The sequence below is a fragment of the Mus pahari genome, chromosome 3, assembly GCF_900095145.1.
Source record: "Mus pahari chromosome 3, PAHARI_EIJ_v1.1, whole genome shotgun sequence".
Taxonomy (NCBI): domain Eukaryota; kingdom Metazoa; phylum Chordata; class Mammalia; order Rodentia; family Muridae; genus Mus; species Mus pahari.
In genome coordinates, this window is record NC_034592.1 from 12,516,633 (window position 1) to 12,529,700 (window position 13,068).

The window sequence follows — 13,068 nt, forward strand, 5'->3', positions numbered from 1 at the left end:
TGTAAACCAGGCTGGCCTCGAACTCAGAAATCCGCCTGTCTCTGCCTCCCAAGTGCTGGGATTAAAGGTGTGTGCCACCACCGCCCGGCATTTTTTTTTTTTTTTTTTTTTTTAAGATTTATTTATTTATTTTGTGTGTCCCCTCCTTCAGACATACCAGAAAAGGGCATCAGATTCCATTACGGATGGTTGTAAGCCATCATGTGGTTTCTGGGAATTTAATTCAGGACCTCTGGAAGAGCAGTGCTCTTAACCACTGAGCCATCTCTCCAGCCCTCTCCTCTTTTCTTTTCTTTTCTTTTCTTTTCTTTTCTTTTCTTTTCTTTTCTTTTCTTTTCTTTTCTTTTCTTTTCTTTTCTTTTCTTTCTCTCATACAGTACATCCCCACCAGTTTCCCTCCACCTCTCCCAGTTTCCTTCCTATCACACCTCAAACCCCCACTTCCCCCTCTCCCAGATCCATTCCTCAGTTTCTCTTCAGAAAAAAGCAGGCTTCCCAGGGATATCAACCAAACATGGCATAACAAGATGCAACAAGTCTAGACATAAGTCCTCATATCAGGGCCAGGTGAGGCAACCCGTTAGGAGGAACAGGGTCCCAAGAGGAGGAAAGGGTCATTGATACCCCTCACAGTGTTAGGAGTGCAAAATACCACACTAAGAGCCATAATGTATATGCAGAGTATCTAGCCCAGACCGATGCAGGCAGGCTCCGTGATTGCCACATCAGCCTCAGCCCCTAGAAGCCCTGCTTAGTTGATTCTGAGGGCTGTGTTCTCAACCCTTGTGGTTCCTGCAATTCCTCCTCCTCCACTGAGTTTCCAAAGCTCCAAGGGGAGCTTTGAACCTGATGGAGCTCTCTCCACCTACTGTTTTGCTATGGGTGTCTGCATCTGCTCCTATTAGTGGCCAGAGGATGTCTTGTGTGGTGACGATTGTGCTAGGCACGGATCTGGTGATTTGAAATTTCTTGAAAATTGTATGTAGGTTTAGGATGGGATGTTTTGTGTCTCAAAAAAGGTAGAGATTGCAGTGACTTTGTAGATCACTGCGGGGAGCCTGGACACCTCAACAGTTAAATCTTCCAACCTGTAGGCATAGAGCTTTTATTTACTTATACCACTATATTGGTTTTGTTTTTTTGAGACAAGGTTTCTCTGTGTAGCCCTAGATGTCCTGAAACTCTATACACTAGGCTAGCTTCAAACTCAGAGATCCCACCTGCCTTTGCCTGTTGAGCACTGAGATTAAAGACTTAAAGCACCACTGCCCCACTGTCTGTCAGTTTTAACACTTTCCTTCAGGGCGGTTTTGTTTTGAAACAAAGTCTCGCTCTGTAGTGCTAACTGGCCTGGAACCAAGCTGGTCTTGAACTCAAGAGATCTACCTGCCTCTACATCTGTCCCCTTAGTCCTGGAACTGAGGATGCGATGTCTATCACCACACCCAGCCCTCTCTGCAGTACTGTATAGATTATTATAGAAGTCTTGCACTTCTACAGTTGATTTCTAAATACTTCATTTTATTCTTTATCTGTGATTGTCTCAAATACAGCTTTTGTTATATGGAGATGGTCCCCTTTTTTTGGTTTATTTGGTCTTTTTGTGATAAAGATTGGCAAATCTAAGGCCCCATGCATATTAGTTACCACCAAGCCACAGTCAAACCGAAGTTGGTCCTTTTTGTTTCTCATTGGTTGAGTGTGGTGGTGGTGGTGTTGTGGGGCTTTTGTTTGTTTGTTCATTTGTTTGTATGTTTCTCTGAGACAGGGACTTAGTCTCTGTGGCCCAGGCTGGTCTTGAACTTGATGCCATTCTCCTGAGTCACAGGCCTGGGCTGTTATTCATTGGTTGATCTGATACTGTTTAACCAATTGAGATGCTCATTCTGTTGATAGTTGTGACAGTTAGTGATTTTCATGTGCTGAACATCATTGCCTTTTGAGTCATGAGGCAGACAGCTTCACATATTGCTGACTTGCCTTGCTAGCATGCTGGGGAGGATCCCTGCGTCCGTTTGGTAAAGAAGCTGGTTTAGCTTCCTTCCTGTGGGTGCTTTCCCGTGGCTTTGGCGCTAGGGTATTGCTGGCTTCATGGGACAGGTCAGAATGTGTTCCCTTCCATTTCCTGGAGTTTGAGAGGAATTGACTGGAGTAAGCCCACTTTCCCCTTGTCTGCCACAGGAGGCCGTGGAGGAAGTGACGAAGCACATCCACTCCCTGTCTGGGAAGAAAGACGGGCTGGTGCCTATGTTCATCAACACGAACAGCGGCCTCTTCACCCACCCAGGAGTGTTCACCTTGGGTGCCAGGGCTGACAGCTACTACGAATACCTGCTGAAACAGTGGATCCAGGGCGGCAAGACGGAGACGCAGTGAGGCCTGGCCCCGCTTGTCCCTACCCTTGGCTAGAGGCCCCCAGCTTGTCCCCACCCTTGGCTAGAGGCCCCCAGCTTGTCCCCACCCTTGGCTAGAGGCCCCCAGCTTGTCCCCACCCTTGGCTAGAGGCCCCCANCAGCTTGTCCCCACCCTTGGCTAGAGGCCCCCAGCTTGTCCCCACCCTTGGCTAGAGGCCCCCAGCTTGTCCCCACCCTTGGCTAGAGGCCCCCACAGTCAAGCAGGTGGCTTGGCTCCTCTAGAGGAACTCACTTCCCAGATGGCGGGGCCATTCAGTCAGCACGGCCTGCCTTGTAGCGGTTGGCAGTGCTCAGGGCCTGAGCTGACTTGGGCTGTGTGTGTGCATTATGTGCGTCCTGAGCAGGGCCAGGTCTGTAGAGCTTGTGTGGGGGTCCTGTAGCTCTGAGGAAGACAGTACCTGACAGCTCGGAGTAAGCTGATGTGTGCTATTCACAGGTTGCTGGAAGACTATGTTAAAGCCATCGAGGGGATAAAAGCACACCTGCTTCGGCAGTCTCAGCCCAGGAAGCTCACCTTCGTGGGAGAACTTGCCCATGGCCGCTTCAGTGCCAAGATGGTAAGCTGTATGGACTGGCAGAGCCTTTGGGAAGCTGCTTCTCTCTGTGTGACTTTCAAGATCTTAGCTTTTGTTTGCCAGTAACAAGGAAATCTAGTCATCAGCTGTGTGCCATGGCCACGGGTTGACCTTTGCTGCCTGGCTGGACCTTTCCTCAGGACAGCCCAAGCAGAGACCCCACATACCCTGAAGTAGCTGGTGCCGCTGCCTGCCCTGTTGTCCTCTCTGCGGTTCCTGAGGTGCAGCAGATCTCTGAAAGAGTTGAGGGGACCCAGAAAGCTGGGTCATGAAGGCTCCCAGTAGGAACCCGCACTGTAGCTTTCCCCCTGGACTCTAGAGCACAGCGTGCTTTGCCTGGCCCCGAGTCTGCATGTGACACATCTGACAGGTGCTGCTGAGCCTCACTGCCCCTGGGGCTTCTCCTCCAGTTAGGTCGGCTGGTCTTGCGTGGACCTTGGCCCAAATGTGAGGAGATACTTTGATTCCAGGACCACTTAGTGTGCTTCCTGCCGGGGACGCTGGCTTTGGGTGTCCACCATGGCCTGCCAGCTGACCACATGGATCTAGCTCGGGCCCTCATGGAGACCTGCTACCAGATGAACCAACAGATGGAGACAGGTCTGAGCCCTGAGATTGCACATTTCAACATGTACCCTCGGGCAGATCGTAAAGATGTGGAGGTCAAGGTGAGCCTGGGCATGGGCTGGACTTGGACAGGGGTGATACCAGCAAGGGTGGATCCTCCCTGAGCCTCTTGCTCTACCCCTAGCCAGCTGACAGGCACAACCTCCTGCGGCCGGAGACGGTGGAAAGCCTATTCTATCTGTACCGTGTCACAAGGGACCACAAGTACCAGGACTGGGGCTGGGAAATCCTGCAGAGCTTCAATAAGTACACACGGGTGAGCTGTTAGATGCCTCTCTGTGGTCTTGGCTGGTGACAGACACAGCTAGGTCCCTGCAGAGCTCTAGCTGGACCTACCCTTGAGACTGCTGTGGCACAGACTGTGAAGAGTCAGTTTTCTGAGGCCTCCAGTTGGCCGCTCCCTAGTTGTGTGTGACCTTGATAGTGTAGTCATCCTGCTGAGCTTGGTGGTATCAAGGCCCTGTTGTCTTTACAGGCTTAGAGATGCCCAGTGTTTCTGGGCTCATTCTCAGGACCCACGCTTTTCTGAGAAGGGTCTTTTTTCTCTTGCCCTGTCATACCCTTGGCTTATGAAACACTGGCAGTGAGCCAGAGAACTGACCTCCCACATTACCCTCCCCAGCTGGGGGTCCGTGGCCTACCTTGCCCTCTCTCTCACTGTGACGTGGCCAGAAAAGGTTAGAGAGCTAGATGCGGTCTAAGTGTGACACCTGGCTCTTTGCTCCAGACTTCAACAGCTCCAGCTTCTTGCCTGTGCCTGCCCTGGGTTGTGTTTAACAAGCTAGACCCTGGACATGCACTGTAGCTGTACCCTTTTTGGAGGTATTTTCTGGCCACTCAGGGGTTATTGGCATTTTACAGGGTCCTCTGTAGAACTGCAGGTGACCTTGGACATTAACTAGGTAGTTCCTAGGATGGAACCTACCCTGGGGCCATATATGTGGGGTTGAACAAGTAGCCCGAGTGACACCTCTAGCTAGTAGTTCTTCCCAAGGCTTGGCTCAACCCGTGTCATCGAGGCTTTGGCTCTAATGCAGGTCCCCTCAGGTGGCTATTCTTCTATCAACAACGTCCAGAATTCCCACAAGCCTGAGCCCAGGGACAAGATGGAGAGCTTCTTTGTGGGAGAAACACTGAAGTACTTGTACCTGCTGTTCTCTGATGACCTGGAGCTGCTCAGTCTGGACACCTGTGTGTTCAACACAGAAGCCCATCCCCTACCCATCTGGGCTCCTACGTAGGAGAGCACCTGGCCTGGGCACTGATGGAGGCTGAGGGGGTCCTGTTGGGTCCCTGACCTTCACAGGGCCCACATAGTTTTGGGCAGCTGTCAAGTGTGATGTTCCTGCCCAGTTGTAAGTCCCCCCAGTTTCAGCTTTTCATGAAGGTGGTGGGAGGGGCAGGAGTCAGACTAGCAGGTATGGGTTCTGGGATTTAGGCTAGAGCATCTTCCAAGCCTTTGACTTCCTTGAAACCTCATATCATGGCTCCTGATTCCCATACCTGAATGACGCTGTTGGCTGGCTACCAGCAGCCCCATGGTAGTCCCGACTTCTTATCACCTCCTGGGACCACCCAGGACCCCAGTGCCTGTATTGAGTTCAGAGTGATAGCCCAAACCAGTGAGGTGCTGGGCATGGCCCAATGGCCTGTGAAAGCCCTGACTCCTGATTGACCCATGGGTCCGCTGGGCCAGTGTGACCTTGAGGGTCTTTGTGGCTCTAGTGTTTACAGGTTGGACTCAGGGATCCTCCTGGCCACCCTACTGGGCTGGCGGGGGTTAGAACAGTAAATTTGTCTTATTCCCAGGATACCCTGGTATAATGTGACCTCTCAGCTGAGAAGAAAGTGGCCATGGTCCCACTGTAATTGTTCTTGTGGAGAGGGGGGAAGGGGTGGTGTCTATCTAGACTGGCCTTAAGGGGACAGCTGGTTCTCTGGATAACATCTCAGTAACTACCCCCTAAGGTCAGAGCTCCTGTCCACCCCAGGAAGGAAGTGCTGGGAAGAGCAGGCTTTGGGACCATTGTACAAACAGGCTAGGATGCTCGGTTCTGCTGTCTCAAAAGGGCCTGTGAAGATCACATGCTGCTGCTGGCTGATAGGTTTGTGGTAGTTTGTGCCTTGGCGTCCGAGCCCATGGAATAGGCCCTGTCTTTGATGAGTTGTTACTAGATTATCCCTGGGCCTTAGCTAGGATTCTCCCATCCAATTTCATACAGCACTGCATAGGGCAAACTGGACAGAATAGAAAGGACCTCAAGGCTCTGGGCCTGTGTTCCCTGTACACGCCAAGATCTGGAGATTTGACATGCTAACTCCTCATCTGCAGCTCAGAGCATTTCAGTGGCAGCTACCTTGTACCTCTGAGGTACAGTAGCTATGCTGGGGATTTCCTGTCAAACACGTGTACCCCAAGCCAGTTCTAACACCAAAGGTGTCTACAAAGAAGGACTTGGCTGGTCACATATCCTTATGGGTAGAGCCCCCCCCCCCCAATCAGTTGTAGCCCTTCCGATGATATTAGCTTCTCCCTATGCTGGCCTGTATCAGGAGCCCCATAGGCTTGTGAATGGACAGGTTCAGGTGGTGGCCAGGGCCTAAGCATTGAGAAGCATATTGTATTCTCCATCTCCTGCCAAAGTATGGTTGGTGTCAAAGGGACAGCAACTGCCCCGTGGCCCTCTGAAGAGGTACTGTGGATCACAATAACTGAGTAGATGTCCACAAAGCTGGGAGCCTCATTAAAGCCGACAAGATGGGAATGGGCCTGGGAGGGGAGGCAGGTTTCCCTCCTCTGAAGCGGGAAACCTGAGAGCTAGAGTCCCTGCTTAATTAAATGTCTAAATGGTCTCAGCAGGCTGCGTGCAGTGTTACTTTGTGTAGAGCATATCTCCAATTACCTCATCCTTCCACACATGGATCCTACTAGGCAAGGACACATCAACATGTGTTTATTCAGTTTCTTCCGTCTACCATGACTCAGGACAGCCCATCAGATGTAAGGCAAGTTGTCATGCCACTGTTGCTCACATAAAACAAGGGATCTCTGGGTTTTGCTGCATCTCAGCTGGAAGGGTGCTGCTGCTTAGGCCCAGGCCACCGCGGCATTGCTGGTTGCTTTAGTCTGGCTGCTGCTACCCACTCACGAATGAGAGTAGCTTCCAGCTTACGCACCTCCACGACAGATGGGGGGTCTTCTGAGTTAGATGCCCTAAGAAGCAGACAGATAAGGGGTAAGGATGCTCAAGCATACAGGGTCAGCATCATGCCCATCTCATCCACAACCCAACAGTGGCCCAGAGGTGGTCTGCACTCCACTGCACCTGAGATCTAGGTGATGTGCTCCCCCCTGGATGGTGACAGCAATGACTGATGTACTCAGGTTGCTCTGGATCTGTTGGAAGAATCTGAGGCATGTAGTCTGTGCTTTAAGCCACAGGTAGGCAAGCCCCGTTGCACCCTGACAAAGATGCCAGTACTGTCTTTGGGATGCAATTGAAGCAATAATGAGCTTACTGCACAGTTTCAAATAGCTGCATTGGAGAGAAAAGGTTGAATGTGATGGGCCAGATGTTAGACTACATCAAGTGATGTAGGGAAAAAAGCAAAAGAGAAGAGGAAATAATGAGGACAGGAGCAACAGATAAATCGGGCCAGATGAACCCGAGTCCAAGCACTGCCAAGAATACCCGTATGGGGCCGGCAGCTGCCAAGCCAGACTTACCCCGCCCCCTGACCAGGGGTCTAGGTCACCGTTGGAGAAAATGATGTTGCTGGCCGCTTTAAGGTCTAAAAGGAACACAGCAACTGGTGGCAAATTATCCAGGGCTTTAAAGCTATGAGCTGCATCTGGGCACTGCAGAACCAGCTCAGGACAGGGCAGGATCCTTCCCAGCACCCCACTCCCAAACGCCAGCCCAGCCCTTTACCACCACCCCAGAAGCTGGTCTGCAGCCAGTCTGGCCGAGGCCACACGCCCCATGTATCCAGGCAGTATTGCTGGCGGAGTTCTTCAGAGAATGGGATTTCAGGGAACATGTCTGTCACATTGTTGCTGTCGAAGGTCAGGTTGATCTCCGTACAGGCCTGCAGGTGCCCCACAGTAAAATAAGTCAGACAGGCAAGCCACACACCCAACCCCTATGCTTGGCAGCTTAGCCTCTCTCTGTCCACAAACCTGGTAGTCCCAGGCCCTAGCGTCAGAGCCAGTGCCACAGCCAGTGGGGTCAGCACAGCTTTGGTACAACCGGTAGATGTCATAACAGGGTTCCGTGCCAGAGGAGTTGTAGACCAGCCCTGGATAGGATTAGTGCTGGGACCAGCAGCCAGCCAGCCAGTACATGCTCAGGCCACTACCCATCTACCTTGGAAGGAAGGCTAACATAGGTATGCCACAGTAAAGTGAGCACTTGGAGGCTTTGCAGCATGTGCCACCAACTGGCCTGGCTATTCCAACAGCCTAGGGACACTATGTTATCCCCAGTACCCGACCCCACAACAGAGCAGAACAGGCATGCAGAGCTTTGTGGCTAGGGACTCCAAAGGCCCTATAGCAACCCTCAGGGGTAGCTATGCCTGTTCCTAGGATGGCTGGAAAGTCATTCTACCCACTTTAGCTTATGCCCAGTTCCCAAAACACGGGTTCTATCATTTCAAAAGCTGTACTGGGTCCTCTACTACATCTCAAATAGCATACCAGACCAAGCCCCGGGTCAGGGACACGGTCCTTTCCCTACTCAGCCCTGTGTCACTGTTAGAGTCGCTACCTTTGCCCTATGAGGGCCAAGAAGTAGACCTACCTGCCAGTGCCCGTAGACCCAAGATCCTCTGGCCCTCATTCAACAGCCGTTGACAGCCCACCTAGAGAAAGGCAGCAGAATGTCTCAGTGGAAGCCCCTTTCACAGCGCGTGGGTCAGGGCTGCTAGCCTCCAGGACACAACAGCAGGATCCTGTCTGATGGCGAAAGCAGGTAGCTCCAGGGCCCTTGGGTCCCGCACCCAGGGGGAGCCACCTCACCTTGACAGGGTTGGCAGGAAGGGGCCCTAGAAAGTCAGTAGGGTACGGGTAGTCCATCATGGCGAGCACAGTAAATGCATTTCGGGCAAACCCAAAGAGCTGAGTCAGGTCCTTTGGGCTGGAAAGTGATTGGCAGGTACCAAAGTTCTGGCTGATGGTGTCATAGGCTGGGGAGAGAGTGGCAAAGAGAAAAGGCTGAGGAAACTGCTGGCAAATGTGAAGGGCAAGAATGAATCCCAAAGTGGGCAGCAGGTGAGGAAGAATTCCCTCACCTCCCTGGAGGAACAAGTCTTTGATTTGCTGGAAGGCATCCCGCACAGCCTGGGCACACTTGGGATCCTGGCCATAAAAGTCCTGGAGAAGAGACCACAGTTGCTGCTGCTGCTGCCATTCTTGCACTGGCCTGGGGTACCCAAGTCCCCTCACTCACCGCTGTGACATCTCGGAAGAATTGGTAGGAGTTGCCAAGGCCTGCGACAGCTACAACAGGAGCGCTGGCTGCCAGTGCCCCAGCCACCAGGTTGGGGTACTTCATCCTCATGTAGGCGCTCAGCATCCCCCCATAACTGGGAGGACAGGGCACAGGAGTATGGTTGTGGGAAGCTGCCCACAACTCAGGCTAGCAGCCTTGCTGCCCTCCAGGTTGAGGGGCCTAGGCTGCAATTTCCCTGCTCAGAAGTCCAAGTGTAGGAAACAAGGACCCGAAACTGTCAGGCCCACACACCCAGGGCCAAGGCAGATACAGCCGTCACTGGGAGAAGGCACCTGTGGGTGCCCTGCCCTGGACCAGCAATGAAGACATTGCTGAGACAAAATCAGAAGGAATTGTCCCACTAGTGTGAGCAACATAACATACACTGCCTATGAGGTCCACTCAAGGAGGGCTTCCAGAAGGAGGTAAAGCAAGACCCAGCCCTTCCATGTATGGGGTAGGCATACGGGGGTAGGCAGAGGATACTGAGAATGTAAGGGACATCTCTTTGGCCCTCCTTGTATAGGGTGTCACTTGGCACAACAGGGTGGAGCCTTAGAGTAGAATAAGATTAGGGCTCTAGGTTCTCTCATGGGTCCAGATCTGTCATGAAGGGAGATCAAGGACCCACCTCCCTCCAAAGGCTATGGTGGGGGCATCCTGGACCCCAAGGTCCTGCCGCAGGGCCTGTAGCAGCACAGCAAAGTCGGCCAGCGCCTGCTCCACAGTCAGCAGCTGTGTGTATCCCCGCTGTGTGGACTGTACACCGAACGGAAGCGATTTTCCATAGTACCGCTGCAGGAAGCAGGAAGGAATGGCTACCCACTCTGCAGTGTTCCCCACCTCCTTCAACTCCGACTGCCAGGAACTGTCCAGGTACCCACGTGCTCAGCAAAGACAAGCAGGGCCTCCTGCTGGGCTGCCAGTTCCACCATGAAGCCAGAGTTGTTAGCGAAGGACCAGATATCCCCCTCATTCCCTGTGTAGAAGAAAATGGGCCCTTCGCCCATCTTCCAGAACTTATCTGTGGGAAGTAAATGGGTTTCCATAAGGCCAGGGGAACACAAGCAGGAACCACGCGGTGGGGCCAGCACTCACCTGACACTAGGAACCGCTGGCCAAAGGTTTTGTTGCCGAAACTCTCAAAGTTGAAATGGTCCATGTATTGCTCAAAATAATTCTCACGAAAGTCAGGGTCTAGAACTGAGGGCAGGTACAGAGGCTCAGGGGCTGCTTGGGATCATCGGGGATCTAGGAGGGTCAGGGGGAAGGGCAGCCAGTCTGTACTCACCTCTGGCCTGGAGGTTGCACAGTCCCAGTGACAGCAGCAGGACCAGGATCCAGGAGGGGACCCCATGGTCCACAGGGTAACAAGACTGGAAGCTCATGCCTGATTCTGAGCCCGGCTCTGACTGTCATGTGATTTGGTCACATGACTGACACGACGGGGCGGGACAGCATCACGTGATAGCCTGGCCCCGGGAGGGGGGGGGTTGGGGGGGGGCTGTCCTTCTGTGGCTGGCTTCTAGTTGGAGGACCAGCCTGCTCTTTTCAGTTTCCGGGTTTCTCGATCCAAATTTCTGGGCTCCTACTTGTTTCCACAGAGATGGTTACTGTGGAGATGCAGGAAGCAGAGAGATGGCTAAGGCTCATCAGGACTGTATGATCCCCCAAGTGTCCAGCTACTGAGTATCACAAGGTGATGTGTGGGAGGGTCCTCTCACGGAAGGTTACTGCAGGATGTTGAAGTCCCTAGGGGTTGCAGGATGTTCCACTGGCTGCTGAAGCTAATACTCATTTAGCCCTGGGCATCACCATCAGGTACTCGGCCAAAATGACCTCTCTGCTCCCAGTCCTCGGTTCTGGTCAGCACCAGACAGGCCCATAATTACAGAGCCAGGGAAACTGGAACATTTGTCTGCCCTCAGACAGTGGCCTCAGGAAGGTTGTTGCAGAGGGACAGTGTCTCTGAGAGAAGACCTTGGACTTTCTGGGAATCTCTGAGCTGCTCGGTTCTCCCCGCTGTTGGCACTGTGCCCACAGCCCAAACAGAATGGGGGTGCTGGAGGGGCGGGGCTTCTATTGGACGCTGCCCTCCACCTCATTGGCACAGAGTGTGTAGAGAGAAGAAAGAACTTGTTTTCTTTCTGGCACCTAGTCCCAGGTCTGGAAGAGGAGAGACATCCACGGAAGTTGATGACTTGGACTGGCTGGCCATGAGTGGAACATGTCCCTCCAGCACGGCCGCAGTCCAGTGGGACACACAGCCTAGAGCTATGGAATGCCGTGCCACAGATGAGGGCACTCCTAATGTTGTTTAGATGTCTTCGTTTATTGTTGCATATTTTGGAGAGTGTCGCTGTTGTGTTGTTCAGTAAGACCTACCTGTGGTGTGACCGCCATGTGGCTGTGTGTCTGCTGGCGGTTAAACATTGTCAAGGAGTGTCACACTCTCCCTACCCTTAATCTCCTTTTGAATTTCATGCCATGTTACTTTGTGGTTCCGGCCTGTCACCTGCTTATGCAGCCCACTCCTGTATGTCCTTTGAATGCAGAAGTGGCATTTCCCATGGCATTACACACAGGTCTTTGTTGTCATGCATTTCTTCTTTTTTTATTTTAGGGTTTGGCATCTTGGGAATTTTCTGTAAGTCATCTTCCTTTTTTTAATTAAAGGAATTAGTCATATTTATTTTATGTGTCCTGCCTGTGTGTATGTATGTATTGCCACATACATATTTGGTTTCCTTGGGGTCCAGAATTGGGTTTTGGAACTTCTGGAACTACAGTTACAGACGGTTATTACTTTTGACCACTGAGCCAACTCTCCCTCATGAGCTGTAAGGTGGAAAGGTGTATTCAATTATCAGTCTTTGAGTTAGGCATCTTACCCTCTCCCTTCATACTTCTTTTTTTTTTATTAATTAATTAATTAATTAATTTCAACTATATATGAGTACACTATTGCTCTCTTCAGACACACCAAAAGAGGCCATCAGATCTCATTACACATGGTTGTGAGCCACCATGTGGTTGCTGGGATTTGAACTCAGGACCTCTGGAAGAGCAGTCAGTGCTCTTAACCGCTGAGCCATCCCTCCAGCCCTCCCTTCATACTTCTTACTAGTGCACATCTACTGGCATACTGTTAAGTTTGAAAATGTTAGAGTTTGTTCGTCTTATGAAATGGCTGTTTACCTGTGTGTATATCTGTGCACCATGTATATGCAGTGCGCATGGAGGCCAGAAATGGGTGCTTAATACCCTTAGATCTCTAGTGTAGAGAGTTCTGAGCCACCTGTGGGGCTGGGATTTGAACACAGGTACTCTGGGAAAGCAGCCAAAGCTCTTATCCACTGATTTACTTCTATCAGGTATTCTGATGTCGAGCAGACTGAGCTGAACCTACAGCAATCCTGTCTGGGCCTCTCACATCCTGGAATTACATGCGTGCTCCACCACACTGGTGAAATGCCAAGGCTTAAACCCAGGCAAGCACTCTTCCATCAAGCTATATTACAAATGGTTGTACTTAGTTGTTTCTAAATTATCCTTTGAGTAGATGGATATTTGTGACTTTGATGGGTTTTTGGGGGGGGGTGTCTTGTAATTGTTTCCAATGTTGGTATGACCTCTGGTCTTTGCCAGTCCTTTATATTCTGTGCCTGTTTGTGTGACCATGGGGTTTTGCCACTCATGGCTGCTCATGAGTCTGTAACTCTTTCAGTCATGGATTTTTCTGACTGTGATGGCCTCTGTAGTGAGTTTTGCATCTTGTGCAGAGTGAGTACCTTGCCCAGCAGAGTCCATATTGTCCAAGGCTCTTGAGGCTGGTGTTCTTCACTGGGAAGTGCTAGGCCTACACAGACCTCGCTTGGGCAAAGGGTATGTTCTGCTCTGAGAATTAATTTTAACAAGTATATGTGAGGATCCCTGCTTAACACTGAAGCCAGTGTCACC

General features: G+C 51.6%; 2 protein-coding genes across 2 annotated transcripts in view; one reads left to right on the forward strand and one right to left on the reverse strand.

Annotated features, from left to right (window-relative positions):
* Man1b1 (mannosidase alpha class 1B member 1) overlaps window positions 1-6,475 on the forward strand; it is a 21,664-nt gene extending 15,189 nt beyond the window's left edge. The window contains exons 9-13 of the mRNA XM_021192388.1: window positions 2,182-2,372; window positions 2,851-2,971; window positions 3,460-3,657; window positions 3,741-3,872; window positions 4,654-6,475. Of these exons, the coding sequence (XP_021048047.1) occupies window positions 2,182-2,372; window positions 2,851-2,971; window positions 3,460-3,657; window positions 3,741-3,872; window positions 4,654-4,857 (846 nt within the window). The 3' untranslated portion in view covers window positions 4,858-6,475. The remainder of the gene's footprint in view (window positions 1-2,181; window positions 2,373-2,850; window positions 2,972-3,459; window positions 3,658-3,740; window positions 3,873-4,653) is intronic.
* A 72-nt stretch (window positions 6,476-6,547) lies between these two features.
* Window positions 6,548-10,519, reverse strand: Dpp7 (dipeptidyl peptidase 7). The gene is made up of 13 exons (XM_029536340.1): window positions 10,400-10,519; window positions 10,207-10,311; window positions 9,993-10,132; window positions 9,740-9,903; window positions 9,067-9,202; window positions 8,909-8,990; window positions 8,637-8,803; window positions 8,419-8,479; window positions 7,797-7,915; window positions 7,549-7,705; window positions 7,344-7,408; window positions 6,943-7,013; window positions 6,548-6,830 (listed from the first exon to the last, which is right to left on the reverse strand). Exons 1-13 carry the CDS (start codon window positions 10,494-10,496, stop codon window positions 6,683-6,685), a joined length of 1,512 nt encoding a protein of 503 aa, XP_029392200.1. The 5' UTR covers window positions 10,497-10,519; the 3' UTR covers window positions 6,548-6,682.
* Window positions 10,520-13,068: the final 2,549 nt, after the last annotated feature.